At 43.1% G+C, this 17,996-nt stretch overlaps 1 protein-coding gene across 8 annotated transcripts in view; it reads left to right on the forward strand.

Annotated features, from left to right (window-relative positions):
* The window catches only part of EBF2 (EBF transcription factor 2), a 123,102-nt gene that overhangs the window by 73,669 nt on the left and 31,437 nt on the right, over positions 1–17,996 (forward strand). For all 8 annotated transcript variants that reach the window (XM_077191648.1, XM_054650627.2, XM_054650628.2 and 5 more), the window contains one exon: positions 16,575–16,656. In XM_077191648.1, coding sequence (XP_077047763.1) covers positions 16,575–16,656 — 82 coding nt within the window. The remainder of the gene's footprint in view (positions 1–16,574; positions 16,657–17,996) is intronic.

The raw sequence follows: 17,996 nt of genomic DNA on the forward strand, positions 1-17,996 counted from the left end.
GTCTCTGAATCATAAATGCCATTCTATTTTCTTCTGTCTGCTGCTGTTCCATGGTCAGATCTATGATTTTGCTGTGATTAATGGGGATAATGTGATGCACAGCAAAGTTTGGGGTGATCCTATGTGTGCAAGTATGAGTCTGGCTGCAGTAAAATATTAAGTCTTAATCATCACAGAATTCCTGCTAACTTTTAGTAAGAAATGGAGCTGGAGAGTTTGGAGTTGTGTTTGTCAGAGCAGGATTTGTTCTTGTAAACAGCTGTGAGAAAAACAAACCCAACACCACTGAGATGGTAATTCAGTGGGTAGTGCAATGGGATGGTAATTCAATGGGTAGTGCAATGGGATGGTAATTCAGTGGGTAGTGCAATGGGATGGGAATTCAGTGGGTAGTGCAATGGGATGGGAATTCAATGGGTAGTGCAATGGGATGGTAATTCAGTGGGATGGTAATTCAATGGGTAGTGCAATGGGATGGTAATTCAATGGGTAGTGCAATGGGATGGGAATTCAATGGGATGGTAATTCAGTGGGTAGTGCAATGGGATGGTAATTCAATGGGTAGTGCAATGGGATGGTAATTCAGTGGGTAGTGCAATGGGATGGTAATTCAATGGGTAGGTTGACACCAAGGCTGAGACAGGCAGTTTGAAACATTTAGCCCAAAGTTTAGCCTGAGCAGGGAGTTCCCCACAGGATGCTCCAGGAAAATGAAAATCACTCTCCTACCCAGAAAAGGAACAAAATGCTCACGGTGGGAGGGGTGGTTCTGAGAAAGCAGGAGGGTTTATTAACCAGGAGAGTCAGAGTTTTGAATCATTTCTTATTGTCAACTTCACCTCCCACTTCAGACACTCTGAGGTGGGAGCGGTCATTGGTAAAACAAAACTGCTGGATCCAAGCAAGGCTTTGAAGGCGATTTCCCCTCGTTGCTGGATCCTTAGAGGCTCAGGAAAGGGCTCCTGCTTCTGCCTCCTGCTCTTTTATAACTGCTGGGACAGCGAGGCCCTGATCCCTCTTTAAAGGTTTTGGAGAGTCTTTTAGTAAAAATCATTCCTGTCACTGAGAGGGAAAGATGTTCACAAGTCCCCAAGCGTGGCCAGCCCAGGCAGTCACAGCCACAGGGAGCCAAACCAAACTATGGCAGGGAATGGGAGAGGAAAAGCCACACAGAAAAACAATTCCACCTTTTTCCAGAGTTTTGTCCTTTTCTAAGCTCCAGCACAAACAGTACCGAGCATAATAACTGCCCTATTATTTTTGCTCAGGTGCTCAGGAATATGAGCTTACTCAACACAGAAAGAAAATGAGCAGGCTTTTATTTTATTAGAAAGAAATGCTCTGTTGTGTGTAAAAGACACTTTTCCCCTAATATTTTACTTGCTAATGGGTAAGTACAAAGTAATTATGTAGGACAGATTAAATGGTTTCTAATGCCTCATTTCAAGAATTGTAGTGAATGTTTTCCTAAGCTGTCCTCCAAATTGGTAGTCTAATTAAGCAACAAAAAATTATGTTGGCATTCACTGAATTATTACAAAACCAGAATTTAGACTGAAACTGTTCAATTTTTTTTTTTTTTTGGTGGAAGGTAGAGAGGAAAAAGAGGACTGGAGAAAGGAGGGATTTGGGATCTATTATTAGAGGAACTGATTATTTGTCTAAAAAATTTTAAGTGTCCTGGCAGATATCAGAGTTTCTGCCTTGGCATTCCTTGGTTTGATGATTTCTTATGAGTGTGATCAATAGATTTAAACCCCAAGAGCTTCAGAGCTGTGGCACATCCTTGTAGGACAAGTATTAAGACATGCAAATCTTTTAGTTCATCTATACTAAATCCTCATCTTCTAGAAAGAGATATAAGCTTTTGGTTGTGGGTCCCCAAGAAAACACATTTTGCTGTAATTAATGTCTGTTATCACTTAAAATCACCTAACCCTAAATCTCTGTGTTGAACTGAATTTTTGGATGTAAGGTCTGACAAGGCAAATGTTGCTGTAATTGTTCTACTAAAAAATGATTCCCAACTTCCTATGGAGACCCTTCAGAAGCATCTCTGGGCAGTGCCCGTGCAAACCCAGCTCAGGCTGGGGTTCTGGGGCTCTTTGAGCCCACAGCTTTCACTAGAGCTGAATTGTACACTTAGGTGTGAAGTAACCCCGCAGAGTTCATTTTCTTGGTAGCAAAAAACACCTTTGAAAATCTTCTGGTCTTTTATGGAGCATTTTCCCCTCTCCTGCTGGCTTCTTTTAAGATGGATTTTAGGCCCAGTAGACCATAACTCCTGTAAAATTGCTGTTCCACAGATATTCCAGGAGATACTTCCTAACAGCTCCAAAGGAGCCTTTACAAGGGATTACATCATGATGTGGAGTCATTGAAATCTTTCTGCATTTTGGGGGAAACCTCAGTTGTGCAATGGAGTGAAGAGGGAATAGACAGGAGCTGATTTCATGGAGAAAAGACTTTGCCTGCTCCAAATAGTTATAACTTAACAATTTCTGTGTGACTTTACATAGCTGAGGGTATTTGAGAAAATTGGGGAAAAAGCCTGTAAGAAATAGTAGGAAGTTCAATCATCATAAGGCTGTCACCATTCTCAGTTACAGCAGTAGAATTTAGGAAGTGATTTTTAAAATCAATTTATCAAGGCTACTTCAGACCTGCACATTGTGTTACTTCTTCTTATACTGACTTGACTTCAGTGAGGTTAACGTTGGTTTTTAGGAGGTTCAAACTGAAACAAAACAAGAGTTTAACAATGGAGGAAAAAAATAGAACAGCAAATTCCAGTGCTTTGAATAGAACCCACTTTTCCTCAGACTGAAAGTTTCACTGTCAGTCCTTAAACCTCAAATCAAAGCAACCCTACTTAGGCTTTAGTCAAGCACCAACTGCAAGGTTTCATTTGGGAGCCTCAGAAACCTCCCTTGCTGTTCTGTGAGCTTAGTGAGAGGGTCTACACGGTGGAGAAATGGGAATATTACCCTTTTTAAATTTATTTTTTAAAGCAAACCATATAAAGAAACAGAAGCTTCCACAATGGCAAAGCCCAGGATCTATTTTCCCTTACAAGTTCTGTGCAGTTTGTGTCAAACCTTGCTCAGCATCTCTCTGAGTGTCAGGGATTGCAGTGATTTAATGTTTTCCAACAAGCTGCACTCCTTCCTTCCCCTAAGCCATCCTGACAGGGCAGGGACTGAGTCCTTATCCAGTGTCTCATCCTACAAGTTCTCCCTAACGACAGCGCGACTCCCATTAGCCCTCCTTGATGTCTATTTACCATAGCAGCTTCTCAATTATTTAAAATGTAAACATCTGGATTCAATAAATGAAGAAAACATCCAGCAAATGTTTCAGGCACTTGAAAACTTTTCTCCAGGAATTATGGCTGCAGTAGAACTTGGGAAGGAAAAAAAAATCCAAAATTCACTGCACACATCAGGCTCTTGTCACACCAGGGATGTGGGCAGGAAGTCCTAAAGCTGGGAACTGCCAAGAGACCTTTTTCAGTGGAGAGCACGTTGTGATGATGCATCTGGAACAGTACCTTGTTATTTAAGGCATCCAAACAGGAGGATTTTCCAATCAAGAAGCCAACTGTTGGCTGGCAATCTGTGCTCTCCTGGATGTGTGTGTGCCTGCACATAAAACATGTAGCACATGTGCACAGAAATTTGTTGGACATCTCCAAGAGATAAAGGAGGTTGGCTTTTTTCCCTGAGAAGTCTTTCAGGCTCAGTTAAGTGTGGGTTTGTGTCCAGCTTTGGCACTGCCAGACTCTTGACAGAGCCTCATCTCTGACTTTTGCAATGCCTCCTTCAGCACCAACCTCAGTCCCTGGGATCTCCACAGACTGGGGAGAAATATCAGGATTTGAAATGAGTGAAGGTTTGGAAACATCTGGAGCCCTCACACGAGCTCATTAGTCTGCTCATAAAGCAGAGTCTTGCAGAAGTCCTCCCTTAATGGAATTAAAACCAACCCCAAACAACCCCTGTGGGAATGACCAGCTCTTGGTGACTTTGGGAGGCTGTTGGGGCCTTGGGGTCTTTGTCCATCACTGGATGGAGCTGTGTGATCAGAAACTGGGTGGGGGTAGAAAGCTTGGTCACTCAACCTGTCCCAAACTACCCACAGTGTTCAGCCTCCTGCAACTCCCCTGGAGGAGATGCAGAATCATGGAATGGCCTGGGCTGGAAGGGACCCACTGGGATCATCCATTCCAGCTCCTGGCCCTGCACAGATACCCCAAAATCCACCCTGGGCACCCCTGGAGCAGTGTCCAAACTCTCCTGGAGCCCTGGCAGCCTCGGGGCTGTGCCCATTCCCTGGGGAGCCTGAGCAGTGCCAGCACCCTCTGGGGGAAGAGCCTTTCCCAAAATCCAGCCTTTCCCTGATCCCCAGCCATTCCCTCCCTGGCTCCTGTCCTGTCACAGAGAACAGAGAGGAGCTGCAGACCCTGATGAGTCTCCCCTCAGCCTCCTCTTCTCCAGCTGAACAGTCCAATGCCCTCAGCTGCTCCTCCTGTGGCTTCTCCAGACCCTTCCCCATCTTTGTAGCCCCCTTGGGATATTTTGTGTCCAAATCCAGGTCTGTAACACCGTGGAAAAGGGGCCCAGTAATGAGACATTTTTGCATTTGGTGCAAGAAAAGTGCATGTGCACTTTCAGTGGATGGAAGGTCAGGAGCTGAAATTACCAACTGTTAATTTAGGGTCTCTCCCAGCAGCCCTGGGAGTGCTCCTGGCTCCAGCCAGAGCGAAAGGCTCTGCAGCTGAACACAAAAACTTCATGAATATACACACAGGTATGCTGGGCTGATCAAGGGGGAAATCAAAGCTGAGACCTTCCCCACAAAGCCTGTGCTGGAGGAGCAGCCCCCTCAGCAGAATTCTGTGTCCTGCTAACGGCAGCTCTGCACAGGTGAGCCCAGGTGAGCAGCAGGTTCTGCACTCTCTGCAGCCATGTGGGATTAAGTGCCACAAATCCTCACCCAAATGAAAGCAACCTCATGCTCCAGGTGTCAATTGATCACTGGGAAGGTCAGGCAGCAGTTTTTCTCTGCTGTTAACATCACTGCACAATGTGGGGTGTGTGGGGTGTGTGGGCACACGTGAGGGAGAGGGATAGAAGGGAAGCAATTTCTCCTGTAGCATAAGGTATTGACCAGGGGCAAAATAACTTCCTGCAGCCAGGAGCTTCCAGCAAAGGAACTGCCCCAGTGCTTGGATTTTACCTTGCTGGGAGTTCTGGGTGCCCAATTTAAAGCACCTCTAAGGAGTGTGGTTTTGGTGATGAATTTCAGGAATACTTGGGCTGTTTTGGAGCCTTGGCATTGTATTTGCTCTTCTTGCATTAAACCTGCTTTAGAGCTTGTCCTGGTCCTTCCCACAACCTCCTGCCCTTTTTCTGCAGCCCCATATTAAGATCCTGAAAAGAACACATCAGCTCTCTTCACTTATACATCACCTGTTTGCCAGTTAACAGAGTTTGTACCCCAAAATCCTGCTGCTTTTTGTCTCTGTATGTGATACATCAAAGGGTACTGAAAAGGTTAATTAAATTTGGAAGCCAGTACCCAGGGATGAATGAAATGATTGCAGTACAGGGTGGGATCACTTTAAATGAACTAATTCTTTTACAGCATGTAAGATATTTTCTTGTTCCTCATAAACTCAAGATGGTGCATATATGTCTAAAATACTAAGTCTCTGAAAAACAAGTGGATTTCTGAGGATATATGTTACAATATAGGAAAAGGTGGGGTTCAGAGTTCAGAATTTTTATCTTTAAAGCTAAATTGCATCTCCATACACAGGCAGATGTGCACACACACAGTCTTCAGGAGTTGAAACAACAAAAAAGTGAAAAATCATTTCAGCTGTGGCAGATTCCATGGCCAAAGAGCTGGGAAATGATGGGAAGCCCTGGACATCAGAAATCTGAAAGATGTGGGTGTTGATATTTAGGGTTGGCCTCATGCTGTGGCTGCAAAAATCTCTTTTCCTGACAAAACTGGAATAGCTTTAAAGGATATCAGGGACTTGCTCATGTACAGAACCATGGCTCTGGAGATACAGATTCTATTTCTGCCCCAGCCATGGGACCTGTGCATCTTTGGGCCAATTCATCCATGGTTTAAAAAAAACAATAAGTGCAGGCAGAAACGTGGAGGGAAAAAATACTGGCCTAATCCTGATTTTTTTTAATATATAACTCATTACATCTTTTCTGTCTGCTGAGTTGGGATATTGGAAGATAAAAAATGGAGATGGATGAGGCAGAGATGTTTTCTTTGTTCCCCTTTAAGTTCCTTTGTCAACTGCTGATGTGTCCAGTGGCTATTAAGAAAACAACATCTATTGAGGCTGTCTGTAAATTTACAGCACAGAGTTGTTAGAGCTGTTCCATGTTCAGTCCTTCTGTCCCACGGTGATTTCATGATATTGCTGTGCTTTGGGAGTGGACAGGATTCCAAGACTGCAATTTTTCTGTATTTTTAATTTCAAGGTGATGTTTCTTCCCCCAAAGAGAGACTTTTGCTCAACACATGCCATTCAAAGCACCTCTCTGCTCTGAGGAGGTTCTGATGAGTTCAAGCACAGCAGAATAATTTCCTGTCTTCCTTGGGCCAAAAAGTTATTTGGTTTGATTTTTATTTTTAAAAAAGAGTGATTTCCTATGGACTGTCCAGTAGGAAATGCTAGAAAGAGGCTTGGTTGGCACACAGTGCCAAGAACTCGTCCTGTTTAAGCTTTTATGTTTTCTGTTTATGCAGAACCCAGGTCAATTTGAATGATATATTTATCTGGAAAAGGGCACTTGTCCAAGTTAATAAAAAATAACAGAAACTTCAGGCAGAAATGCCTGATGAGGATGTTACATGCATTGTTTGGAGCAGACAAGCCACACTCAAAGACTTGAAGTGGTTCAGCAATTTCCTCAGATAATAATTAATTTTTTTCTTGCTTCCGTTGTTGGGAATCAGGAGGTCTTGTCACAGATTTTGCTTACTCACAATTGAGGCAAACACAGGGTGATGTTGGTGATGCTGAATTTGAGGAGGATTGAGGGGAAGACAAAACAAGGAGCAGTAGAGCTGAAATACTACATCCCAAAGTAGGGAAATAAATACAGGGACAGTGTATGTAAATAAAAGGCTCATTATTGCGGGCACCCAGTGTTTATAAATAAAAGACTCATATTATTGTCAGCACCCTTGTTTGCACAGTATTCTGTGTTGTTTTGGATCTCCCTCTTTCCCTGCATGATTATTTTAGGAAGATGTATTTCAGATTTAAGACTGGGCTGTTTTATGCACAAGGATTCTTTGCACATCAGTTTGTGGCCTCTAACCCAGCCCATTTAAACCTGCTCTGGCACGTGCCCTTCTCTGCAGCCCAGCTCTCCAACATGAAAACACAACCCTTCATTTTAATCAGCAGAGAGTGAATCCAGTGCTAATAGCACTTAATTGTTTCTCTAAAACGCTCTCGGTTGGTTTTGGCAGCCGGGATGAAAACAATTCCAAATCCCATCAAAGGAGCTGATCCACACCCAGCATGTTCAGGGTGAGGGGTTGAGAGCCAGCGTGGGGTGGCCTCAGATCCTACACGAGGCTCTGTCATCCCGCCCTGCTCACTCCGTGATCTTGGAAGGTCTGAGGGGGTAAAAGGAAAAAAAAAAAAGGAATAAAACAGACACAGAAAATCTTGGTCCATGCCCCTGAAAATATTGTGCTGACGGTCTCTTCAAGCACACACCTCTATTAATCTTGACTTTCTTGAAGCCTGCCCGCTAGTTTGAATTTGTATGCGACATCAAACATACCTTTTCACATATGTTCTTTCCAGATTTTTTTTAACAGTTACTTAGCAGTTTATAGAAGGAAGTGAATGATCTCATCAAGCTGCTTAGAAATTAAAAAAAAATCTGTGCTTATTAATTATGCAGGATTAGTCTAATTATAATTCAGCAAATTAATTAGCGACAGAAGGTGTTCTGAAACATTGGAGTACATTTGCATGTTAAATGGAGAGGCTAGTCTGTAATATATGTAAATTTATGCATGGCTTCATAGTTTAATTTAAAAATTTGCAGCTGCATATGGTATGGGAGCAGGTGAAAAGTCAGTTTTAGTTTAATGATGCTAACAAACATTGGATGCTGTCCTGTCTTAGGGAAGGAATGCGCTGAATGCACCCCTATCTGCCAATCCATAAATCTGTCATAGGAATATAATGTTACACCAATGCTCGGCTTCAAGGTCATCTGTGCCTAGACCCAGAAGTACAATAGGTGCAGATCTACCCTCTGAATAGCCCTGGAAAAGGGAGGAGGCAGAATGTGCCTGGGTCCTGAGCTGCTGGGATGTAAATCTGCCTCTTTAGCAAATGAATGCACGTTTATTCCACACAAACCCAGTTTGGGGACAGAGCCTTCACAAATGAGTGAGAGCTCTGACCTGAGTGATATCCACCCTGGCAGGTGTAAAATGGGATCCCAACCTTGCTTTCATCCCTAATGTTCACATCAGTGCAGTTCTGTGATCTCCTGGAGTCTCTGGGAAGTTATTTCCAAGTTCTGCATGAACTGCAGGGTGGGGAGTTTTTGTGTGCTGGGCTCTGCCATCTGGCAGCAACAGTAAAAACCAGCAGAGCCAGCAGAGAGAGGCCACTGGTGTAATTGGTGCTCACTGCTCAGCCTAGCATGGCTCAGCAGACTGAGGTTTTGGAGAGACATGGGCTGGGAGGATGGAAGAGTCACAGGAGAAAAGAACTGCAGGTTTCTCTCGGTATGGAAAAACGAGTGGGGATTGGGGTCTGTGCTCATTTGACACCTCTGTCAGCCTTTCTGGGATCTGCAGGGTTTGCAAAGTAGATCTGGAGATGAATTTGCACCTGTGCAGAGCTCTGAGGATGAAGTGATACCAAAAATGACTGGATTTAAGCAGGACTGCAGTGTCCTTGGGCCTGTGTTTGGTGACACGGCCCAGCTCCAAATCTTGTGTGCGCTGCTGATGCCGACAGGAGTGTAAAGAACAAGAATTTGGCCATGCTTTCCAAATCCTGCTGGGTGTTTTGTGTGGAGGCAATGAGCTCTATGAAATTCGTGTCACTATTAAAAAGAACCAGTAAAATCCCAAGCAGGACTTGCAGGAATGGCATGTGGCTGTTGCCTGGAAAAGCCACTGGTTCTGTGCAATGGGACAGGCTCTGAATTTCCCTGTGCCTCGACTTCCCCATCCCTGTGATGCACAGAAGCCTTTCCTCCCTGCTGTCCTTTGTGCCTCCCCTCCTCAATAACAATTTCACAGCGTGGCTGGGCTGTGCCCAGCACAGTTGGAGCCCACAGACACTGTAATAAACCAGGGAGCATTATCTGAAGGTCCCTTTCAGCAGCCCGTCAGCCCAATCCTCTCCTCTATTACCTCCCTGCCTATTGACTTTTGATTATGCTCTGGCATTTGGGCCCGTGCCAAATGGCATGAATAATATGAATCTTACAGGATAAATAAGCTTTTACCCATTGTCTTGGAAGTTACTGGAAAGTTTTGGTGTGGGAGGAAAGGGGAAAGCCCAAAGGATAAAGGGGAAACTGCTCAAATTGCAAAGAGTCCTCCAAAGACTTTTTGGAGAACAATTGCAATTACAAACACGCTGTTAGTGTTGTGTTTCATTTTCAATTCGAGCCCATAGAGTTCAATTATTATTTTCATTAATGGTGTCAGGTTTTCATCAGAGTGCACAAACAAGGAGGTTTTCCTTGGAGATTTTGGGTTTTTTCCCCCTAGCAAATGTGGGCATGGGAAAGAAATACATTGAGCAGTGAGAAATGACTGCCTGGGTACCTGGCACGGCACTCTCCCCCAGCCCTTGTTCCTTAAAAATGGGATCATTTTGCAGCAGAAGAAGCATTTATTTACCCCAAAGAGTGTGAATTTAGTTGTGGCAGTGTGTCCCGGCTTTGGATGAGAGGGACACAATCTGCTTCAGAGATGAAAATTGCAAAATGTATAGAAAATCCACAGGAAAAACAAATCAAGGTTTCTGACGCATTTAGAGGTTGGGTGACACATTGCAGGTTTACATTCAGTTATTTTTGGTTTGAAACTAAGCTTTTTCTAAAAAAACACAACAAACCTACTAGATAAAGGGTGGAGAGAAATATGTTGTTCCAGGCTGCAGAGAGAGGGGATATTTGAGGAGGAATTGTTTTGTGGCTGAGGAGAAGGACTGGAAGTTGGACATGGATCCATTGTTGTGGACTTGTGTGCAATGTTCTCTCTTGATCCATCTGAAATACAGCATATTTTCACCCCATGTCTTCTTTAATCCATTGCAGAGAGTGTTACCCACCCAAGTGTGAGTAGGACACCTTGGCATAGCAAAAAAAAAAAAATTTTAAGATTTAAGATGGGCTCTGCCATGCTGCAGCTTTAAGGTTGTTTTTTAAGTTGGTCAGATCTCTTGGACTCCCTTAGCTGACTCCCTAACCCTGGTTTTGTTCCTTTTTCACACCTATCTCCAACATTGGCTTTTTGAGCTCAGGGTCACAGGAAATCAGACACTGCTGCCTTCCCCCAGGCGGCAATTCAGGGCTTAGATCCTAGATAATATTCCCACATCAAAACTTAAACTTTAAACCTAAAATCTAAATTGAAGTGAGTGACTGCAAGAAAAGTCACTTAGAAAAAAGTCTAACCAGACTGAAGAAATTACTTTGAATCAAGGCAAGAGGATGGAGAAGTGTTTCTGGTTTGTCCCATCAGGAAATGAGGTTTCTGTTGGGTGTAGGAATAACAGGCATAGTGTTAATCTGCTTTCTGGTTTGTTTGGTTGGTTTTTTTCATTTGTTTTGTTTGAGTTTTTTGTGTGTGTTTTTAGTTGGGTTTTTTTTTTTTTTTGGTTGGTTGGTTTGTTGTTTTTTCTGTGCAACTGGAGTCTTTCTATTAAAAAACCCCAAGTGACAAATGAGCAGCCAACTCCTCTTCTCCTGGCCTAGGCTTGGGATCTCATCATCCGACTCCTGCTCCCTTCTCTCCCAGCAAATCTCTGACAGACTCAGAAAAGTCTCCTGACCTACATATGTTGGTTTTCACGTTTGTTAAACTGGGTTCACACTTTATGCACAGGAGTTTTGTGAAGATTAATTAGCTGCTGTTTGTGGAGTATCATATAAATACTCTGGCTCACTGCAATAACCCCACTCATTTCTCACACAGTGGAAGGTGTACATTCATTTAAAGTGCCTTTGTGCACTGCCTGATCCCACACTGACTGTAACCCCTGCAAAAAAATGGGAAATTTTCTCATCAGCTCCCTAACAACACACCCTGACAGAATAGATCAAAATTACTCCAGAGATAAATATTCAGATTACAAAGAAGTCTTCCACTGTGATATTCATTAAAATCAGGATGGTGATATCAAATAAATGCAATTAATTGATTTGAAACAGCGACCTGCAAATCTGGCCCTTGGAAAGGAAGGAATTTGAAGTTGTGTGGGGCTCTGGGCAGGGTTTCTTGTCACACTTTTCTCAGAGGTTGCCATGCCAAGACACACACAGGTGACCCGAGGGGAGGATCTGACCTGATCCAGAATTCCCTTGTTCTGATGGAGTTGGAGTCAGGCCCTCACTGCAATAATAACACTTTTGCAGTTCACAGGACATTTTAATTTAATATTGTTACACTGATACACATAGTAACAACTTCTGGTTTTTCTTTGTTCCCTTTGTGATGTTTTGGAGGCACTGAATTATTTAAGCAGAATTGCACTGTATCTTTATATTTTCCTTCGGTTTTGGGATTACAGGATTTGCTGGTAGGCAAATTCACAATTATCTTAGATGGTAGGCGTGTTCTCGTGCCAAAAAATGACTGAGGCCACAACTCCAGATTCCACAGCAACCCCAAAAAGCCAGAAGTATTTGCTTTACAAGGGAGAATTTTTAGTTATGTCCAGAATTTTAGGTGTATCTAGAGGCTGTTCCCAACATACAGCCAATGTTGGACCTCTTGATTCTGTACCTCTATTTTAATGAAGCATAAAAGGTGGATGGGGGATTAAAATTATTAATGGATTGATTTATTTTTTTTAAATTACACCTTCTGCTGCATGTGGGACTGAGCTTTAGGGCTTCTGCCTAGTCCTGCCAAAGTCACCAGGAGGATTTTTCTGACTCCAGCAGGATTTGATTAAGGTCAATTTGATTCTTCCCACTCATCTGAGGTGGATAAACATCCTCACAGGTGTGGAACACAGGTTCCAGTCCTAGCCAGGTACAGAACCTGATTATTTGGGCATAGACAGGCAAGATGGGACTGTGGGTCAAAACCTGCTTTGGAAACAATTTAACTGATGCAAGGCCTGGCTTCATTTGCCCTCACCCTTTCTCCGTGCCCACGCATCCCTCAGCTGTGGTCAGAGTTCTCCTGGTGCTCCCCACCAAGGACTGCTCAAGGTATTGCTAAAATACAGTTGAGATAACACAGCTGACTTTGTCCTGGAGGGAAAAGGGGCAGCTCCACCACTCCTCAGCTGAGCTCCTGGGCTTGGTGGGAGCTCCCAGCAGGAGGAGCAGTAACTTCTAAAATAGCTCTAAAAAGAGGGAGGCAGAGTTCAGGTGGCATTTTGGAGACCTCTCAAGTGCCTCAATCTGTACCCAGAGAGGTCAACGACAAGAGAGACATGACAGGAACAGAAGTCTGAACTTATATCTGAATTAATTTCATGTCTGTGCATTAAGTCAATCTACTTTTCTATAGCAATGCCAGAGTTTTCAGGGGTAGTTATTGAAATGTGTTTAGATTTTCCCCCACCACCCTGAAATAGTGAGAGCATGGGCCAAGGTCCCTTTGCTTGCCTGGAGCCAGAGTCACCTGCTAAACCCCCACCTAATTCTGTCCTTAGCAAGGCTAAAGATTGGCCAAAAACATCCAAATCAGCTCTTTTTTTATAATTCTCTTTTTAAAAATTTTTTTTTTTCATGTATATATAGGTTAAGGCCAAAAACTGGCTAAAGTGTCTCATTTAGAGAAATTAATAAAATCTTTCTGCAATTCTCCTGTTACCCCTAAATCAGCTTCATTTAGAGCTAAACCTTCCCTCCTGTTTGCTCCCCCCCAAGTCATTTTTATTCTAATGCTGCAATAAATATTAATGCCTTTCCCAGATGCAACATCTTAAAAAAACCCCCACATTTATACATGCACAAACACACATATATATGTATATGGGTATATATGTGTATATATGTATATACAACAACCTTCCAAATACTTCATACAGATGCCCACTTGCAGCTCAGTTCGACTGGAGGAACTCTGAAAAAGAGAAAAAGAAAGGTGTGGTTCAACTGGGAAAAAAAGAAAAAAGGAGAAAAATCCTTGTGTGAGCAGCTAAATGAAATTAAATCTAAATTTTGGGGTGATAAGAGGGAAATTGTCATAGTGCAGCATATCTAGTGATCTCCAACAAACAACTTAGCAAAATAAATATAAATTCTGCCATGATGTTTAAGTACTAAAGGAAAACCCAGCCCTTTCTGAATTTTGTGATGTCTTAAAGCAGCAAAAATGTCAGCATTTTGAGCTGTTCATCAATTCCATAAAGTCAAAGCACCTCTAGGAGCCCTCAGTGGGATCCCCAGCCTGCTGGGGTTCGATGTCCAGGCTGAGCCTGCCAGGCTCCGTGGCCGGGATGTGTTTGGTGCAGCCGGGGAGGATTGGGAACCTCAGCGCTGCGGCAGCTCAGGGACCGGGCAAGTTTGGTTTCTGTGGTTTTTTAATGGCCATTGCCCCCCTCAGCACAAATCAGCCCGGATTTAATTGGAATCCAGCTTCATTTTCAAGTGTGCTGCTGGTTGGTGTTTGCTGGGGGTCTGAACCCTGATTTTCTGTAGGCATTTAGCAGAAAAAAGGGATTTTTGTTCCTTGCCACGCCGTGCTGCAGAGTTTGCTTGTGGATGCTGTTAAATGCACATTTCGAATTTTTGCCTCTCTGTATCTGCCTTTTAGGGGCTGTGTCACTCCCAGTCCCCCAGGATCTGTCCTCTCCCCCAAATCAGCCCAGCTGACACAGCAAGTTCTCTCCCACTTTTCCCTGCTCATTTTCTTCGTTCTTTGGTTCAATCATTTTTCTCATCTCTATTAAAAGGGATGCAAGCATTCAAAAAATTAAAAAATAAGCTGGCCATTTTCCTGCTTAATTTATTTTTTATTTCCTTAGATGTAACAATTTGTGAAAATTTTTTTGGTGGTTTTCCTGCAGAATCATCAGCCAGAAGCTCATTGATTTTCATGTAAAAGTTCCTTGTCTTGGTTCATTTTATAGTTTGGTTTCATTCTGGAGTTTTCCTTTGCACAGGCACATCTATAAGCTGTTTATATACCTGCAAATATTCTTTTTTATATCTCTAAGAAGAGGGAAAGAGAAAAAGGAGTATTTGTGAGTAACATTTATGCCTCACATTATCCTGTTAGTCTCTGAGAGTGCCAGTGTGCAGGGGATTTTTCCTTCTGAAAACGTTTTTATGGATAAAATCTCACCAAATCTTTTGTATAAAAGAGGTCACAGGTTTTAGCATGGACTTGACAGGACTTATTTAATAAAATATATTCAGTGCTGCTCCCAAGGCATGAAATTCTGTAGGATTTTTAGTTTGGAAGCCACGGAGGTGCCCAGGGCTCTGTTGGCAGAAGTTGCCCTGTGAGAGCTGAGCACTGACACCTTTGTCCTGCTGAACCTCAATGTCCTGCTGAAGGGAGACCTGAAATGAGAAGGAAATGTGGAGAAAATAACAGTCTCACCTTGAGAAAATAAACATTTTAAAAATATCTAATATATTTGTGAGATATTAAAGGGAATAATAGTAAAAAAAGAGGACATTTTAATTGAAAAGGGTCCCTGGCCAGGGTGGGTTTTGGGCAGTGGTTTTACATGGTACAATCTGTGTCTTTTTTGTGGGTGAGGTTTGCAGAGGGGTTTCGTTTGTTCAAGCAACACACAAATGGATCCAACCCGTGGCTTTTTCTTTGTATTTTGGGCAGATGGAGGAGAAATCTTGTGGTGGGAGTAGTGCAGAGAAAGTGGCACTAACAAGGGGAGCAGATTTCTGTGTTATTGTCTTGTGCTGGGGCTGGTTTGGAGGGTGTTGTTGGTAAACCCAGGAAATATCCATCTTTCTCCTTTAAAGTTCTAATTCAAGGCATGAATGTGTGAGTTCTGAAGGGACTTAGGGACTGCGGTAAAAAATCGTTGTCATAGTAACAGAAAGGGAAATAGGCCTGGCTCACCTGGGACTTTAACTTACTGCAAAAGCAGATTTATTTTTTTTTAAAGGCAAGCACTCAGCAAGAGAAATAAATAAATAACTTGTTCTTTGTATTCAAAATCAATTCTTCAACTATTTATTTTTTCTTGTATATGACTATTTTTCCTTCTAAATCTATCTCAAAGTCTTTGATTTATTTTTTTAATTATAATTGTTGCGGTTAAACCCATCTTGTCTGACAAAAAGAAATGGAAAGAATCACGGAGAATATTTTCACTTGCAACAGAGGATGCCAAAATATTTCTTGCTTATGCCTAAATTTTGAAGACTTGTTTGTTCCAACAACTGTGGCTTTTCACACAATTTCTTCACCTCTGAAATGTCCAGATTCAATCAGAAAACAAAGGGGTGAATCCTTTCCTGCGTGGATGCGAGACAAAATTTGGTGGAATAGCTTAGGGAAAAATTCCTGCTTAATATTTCTCTAAACTCTAAAATCTCTAAAATCTCCATGCAGTGTTGGGTGAGTCACCAAACAGGCTGGAGATTCAGCCTGGGTACATGACAAGCTAAACTCTACAGAATAATAAACCACATGAAGATGGGTGTATGTGACAGAGCAAAAATAATTGGCACGAGAACTTTGTGGGATATTAATGGGTTTATCTGCTCGGACAGCGTGAGCTGTCATGTTTCACTCGAGCTCGTGTTTTCCTTATCCTCCCTCCAAATCTAGGTAGGAACAATCTGGGCTTTTGGCAGTTCTGTTCCTCTGCTTTTGTGACAGGAATCTTCAGCAGAAAAAAACATCATCAGGATGAATCCTCATCAGATTCTTCTCTGAGCTGTGCTTGCTCCTGGGTTTTTCATACATTCCAAGGCTCATCTGCCTCGGAGTTGCCCTGTTGGTTTTGTGGTCTCCACAATACCATTATCCTTCTATATTGTTTCATGGGAAGTCCCTCCAGACAGCCAAAGAAAGACCTTGAATGCGAGGGAGAGATAAGAAAGAGACTAAAATTGTGTGGTCAAACCTTGGAGAGGGAGTGGGTGTAGATCAGAGGAATGATGTTCACTTATACCACGGTGGATTTCAGTCACACTGGTTATACTTTACCTGTTCTCTTTTGCAAATTCCATTTATTAGAGTTTGGTTTGTTTGTGTTTTGATAAATTCTTGCAGTCCTGTAAGATCCACTATGATGCAAACCACTTCATGTACATTTTAAACCAGAATATAACAACACCTCTTGCTGTGGTTAACAGAAGTGATCTGGTTCTTTCTCTTTCCAGATTCTTCCTAAAATTTTTTCTCAAGTGCAATCAGAATTGCTTGAAAACAGCAGGAAACCCAAGAGATATGAGACGATTCCAGGTAAGTCTTACAAGGCTCAGCATTAACCTGTCTGCCTCTGTTCTTCTTCTCCTTTCCCATCTCCTGTCTCCTACACTGCTCCTAACAAACATGATGACAAAAGCCATATCAGACAGTGTTTCAGTTTTTCTCCATTTGTTGTGTTTAAACCTTTTTTTCCCTTTTTCTTTCTTTTCCTTCCCTCTTTCTCCACCCTGAATCCCCAGGGGGAAGTGCTGTACTGTACCAACCAGCAGTGGATATTTGATTTGACACCCTCGGGCAAAGCACTCGCAGATCCAGCTGCCCACAGCAGGGATCGTGCTTGTGATATTTAGATGCCTCAGAATTGTTCAAAGTAGCTCTGTACGTGCTACACAAGCAACCTCCTCATTTCCTACCTCTTTCCCTGTTATTTTTTGCTTTCTAACACATCCTCCCTTCAGCTCCTTTAAAAAACAACAACAACAAACCAAGAAGCCAAAATAGTGATGGTCACTATAAGAGAGGAGAGGAGAGGAGAGGAGAGGAGAGGAGAGGAGAGGAGAGGAGAGGAGAGGAGAGGAGAGGAGAGGAGAGGAGAGGAGAGGAGAGGAGAGGAGAGGAGAGGAGAGGAGAGGAGAGGAGAGGAGAGGAGAGGAGAGGAGAGGAGAGGAGAGGAGAGGAGAGGAGAGGAGAGGAGAGGAGAGGAGAGGAGAGGAGAGGAGAGGAGAGGAGAGGAGAGGAGAGGAGAGGAGAGGAGAGGAGAGGAGAGGAGAGGAGAGGAGAGGAGAGGAGAGGAGAGGAGAGGAGAGGAGAGGAGAGGAGAGGAGAGGAGAGGAGAGGAGAGGAGAGGAGAGGAGAGGAGAGGAGAGGCTCTCCTGCCCTCACCTTTTTGGCAGCTCTGTTTAAGAAATACCAGTTTCACCTGTAGCTCAGCCCCTGGTCCAGCAGCAAGACAATGGTGCAGCTCTGACAGCCTGGATGTGCTGGCAGCTCCCTGGGAAGGGGCAGAAAGTGGGGCTGGAGCTGACTCTGGGGCAAGGCTGATCACAGCCATGGAATCAGGTGGTTGGGCTGCACCCCAGCTTTTCTGGGGGACCTCTGATGAGCCCCTTTCCCTCTCTTTTCATCTCTGATTCCAAATGTGGTTGCATCATCTTCCTCATTTATAAATGGACTTGAAACTCCACAGGAGTTTACAGAGTTGCTTCAGACTTCAAAATGCATTCTCATAGAAAAAGTGATTTTTATTTCTCTTCCGGTTCTGCTAGCAATGAAAAATTTAATAATTTAAAAAAAAAGTTTCAACTTTTACGAGAAATCCTGCAAAACAAAATCTTCTGAAAGCTCAGAAAAAATTAAAGAAATGCAGCAAAAAA

Source organism: Agelaius phoeniceus, chromosome 30, assembly GCF_051311805.1.
Source record: "Agelaius phoeniceus isolate bAgePho1 chromosome 30, bAgePho1.hap1, whole genome shotgun sequence".
In the NCBI taxonomy this organism is placed as follows: Eukaryota; Metazoa; Chordata; class Aves; order Passeriformes; family Icteridae; genus Agelaius; species Agelaius phoeniceus.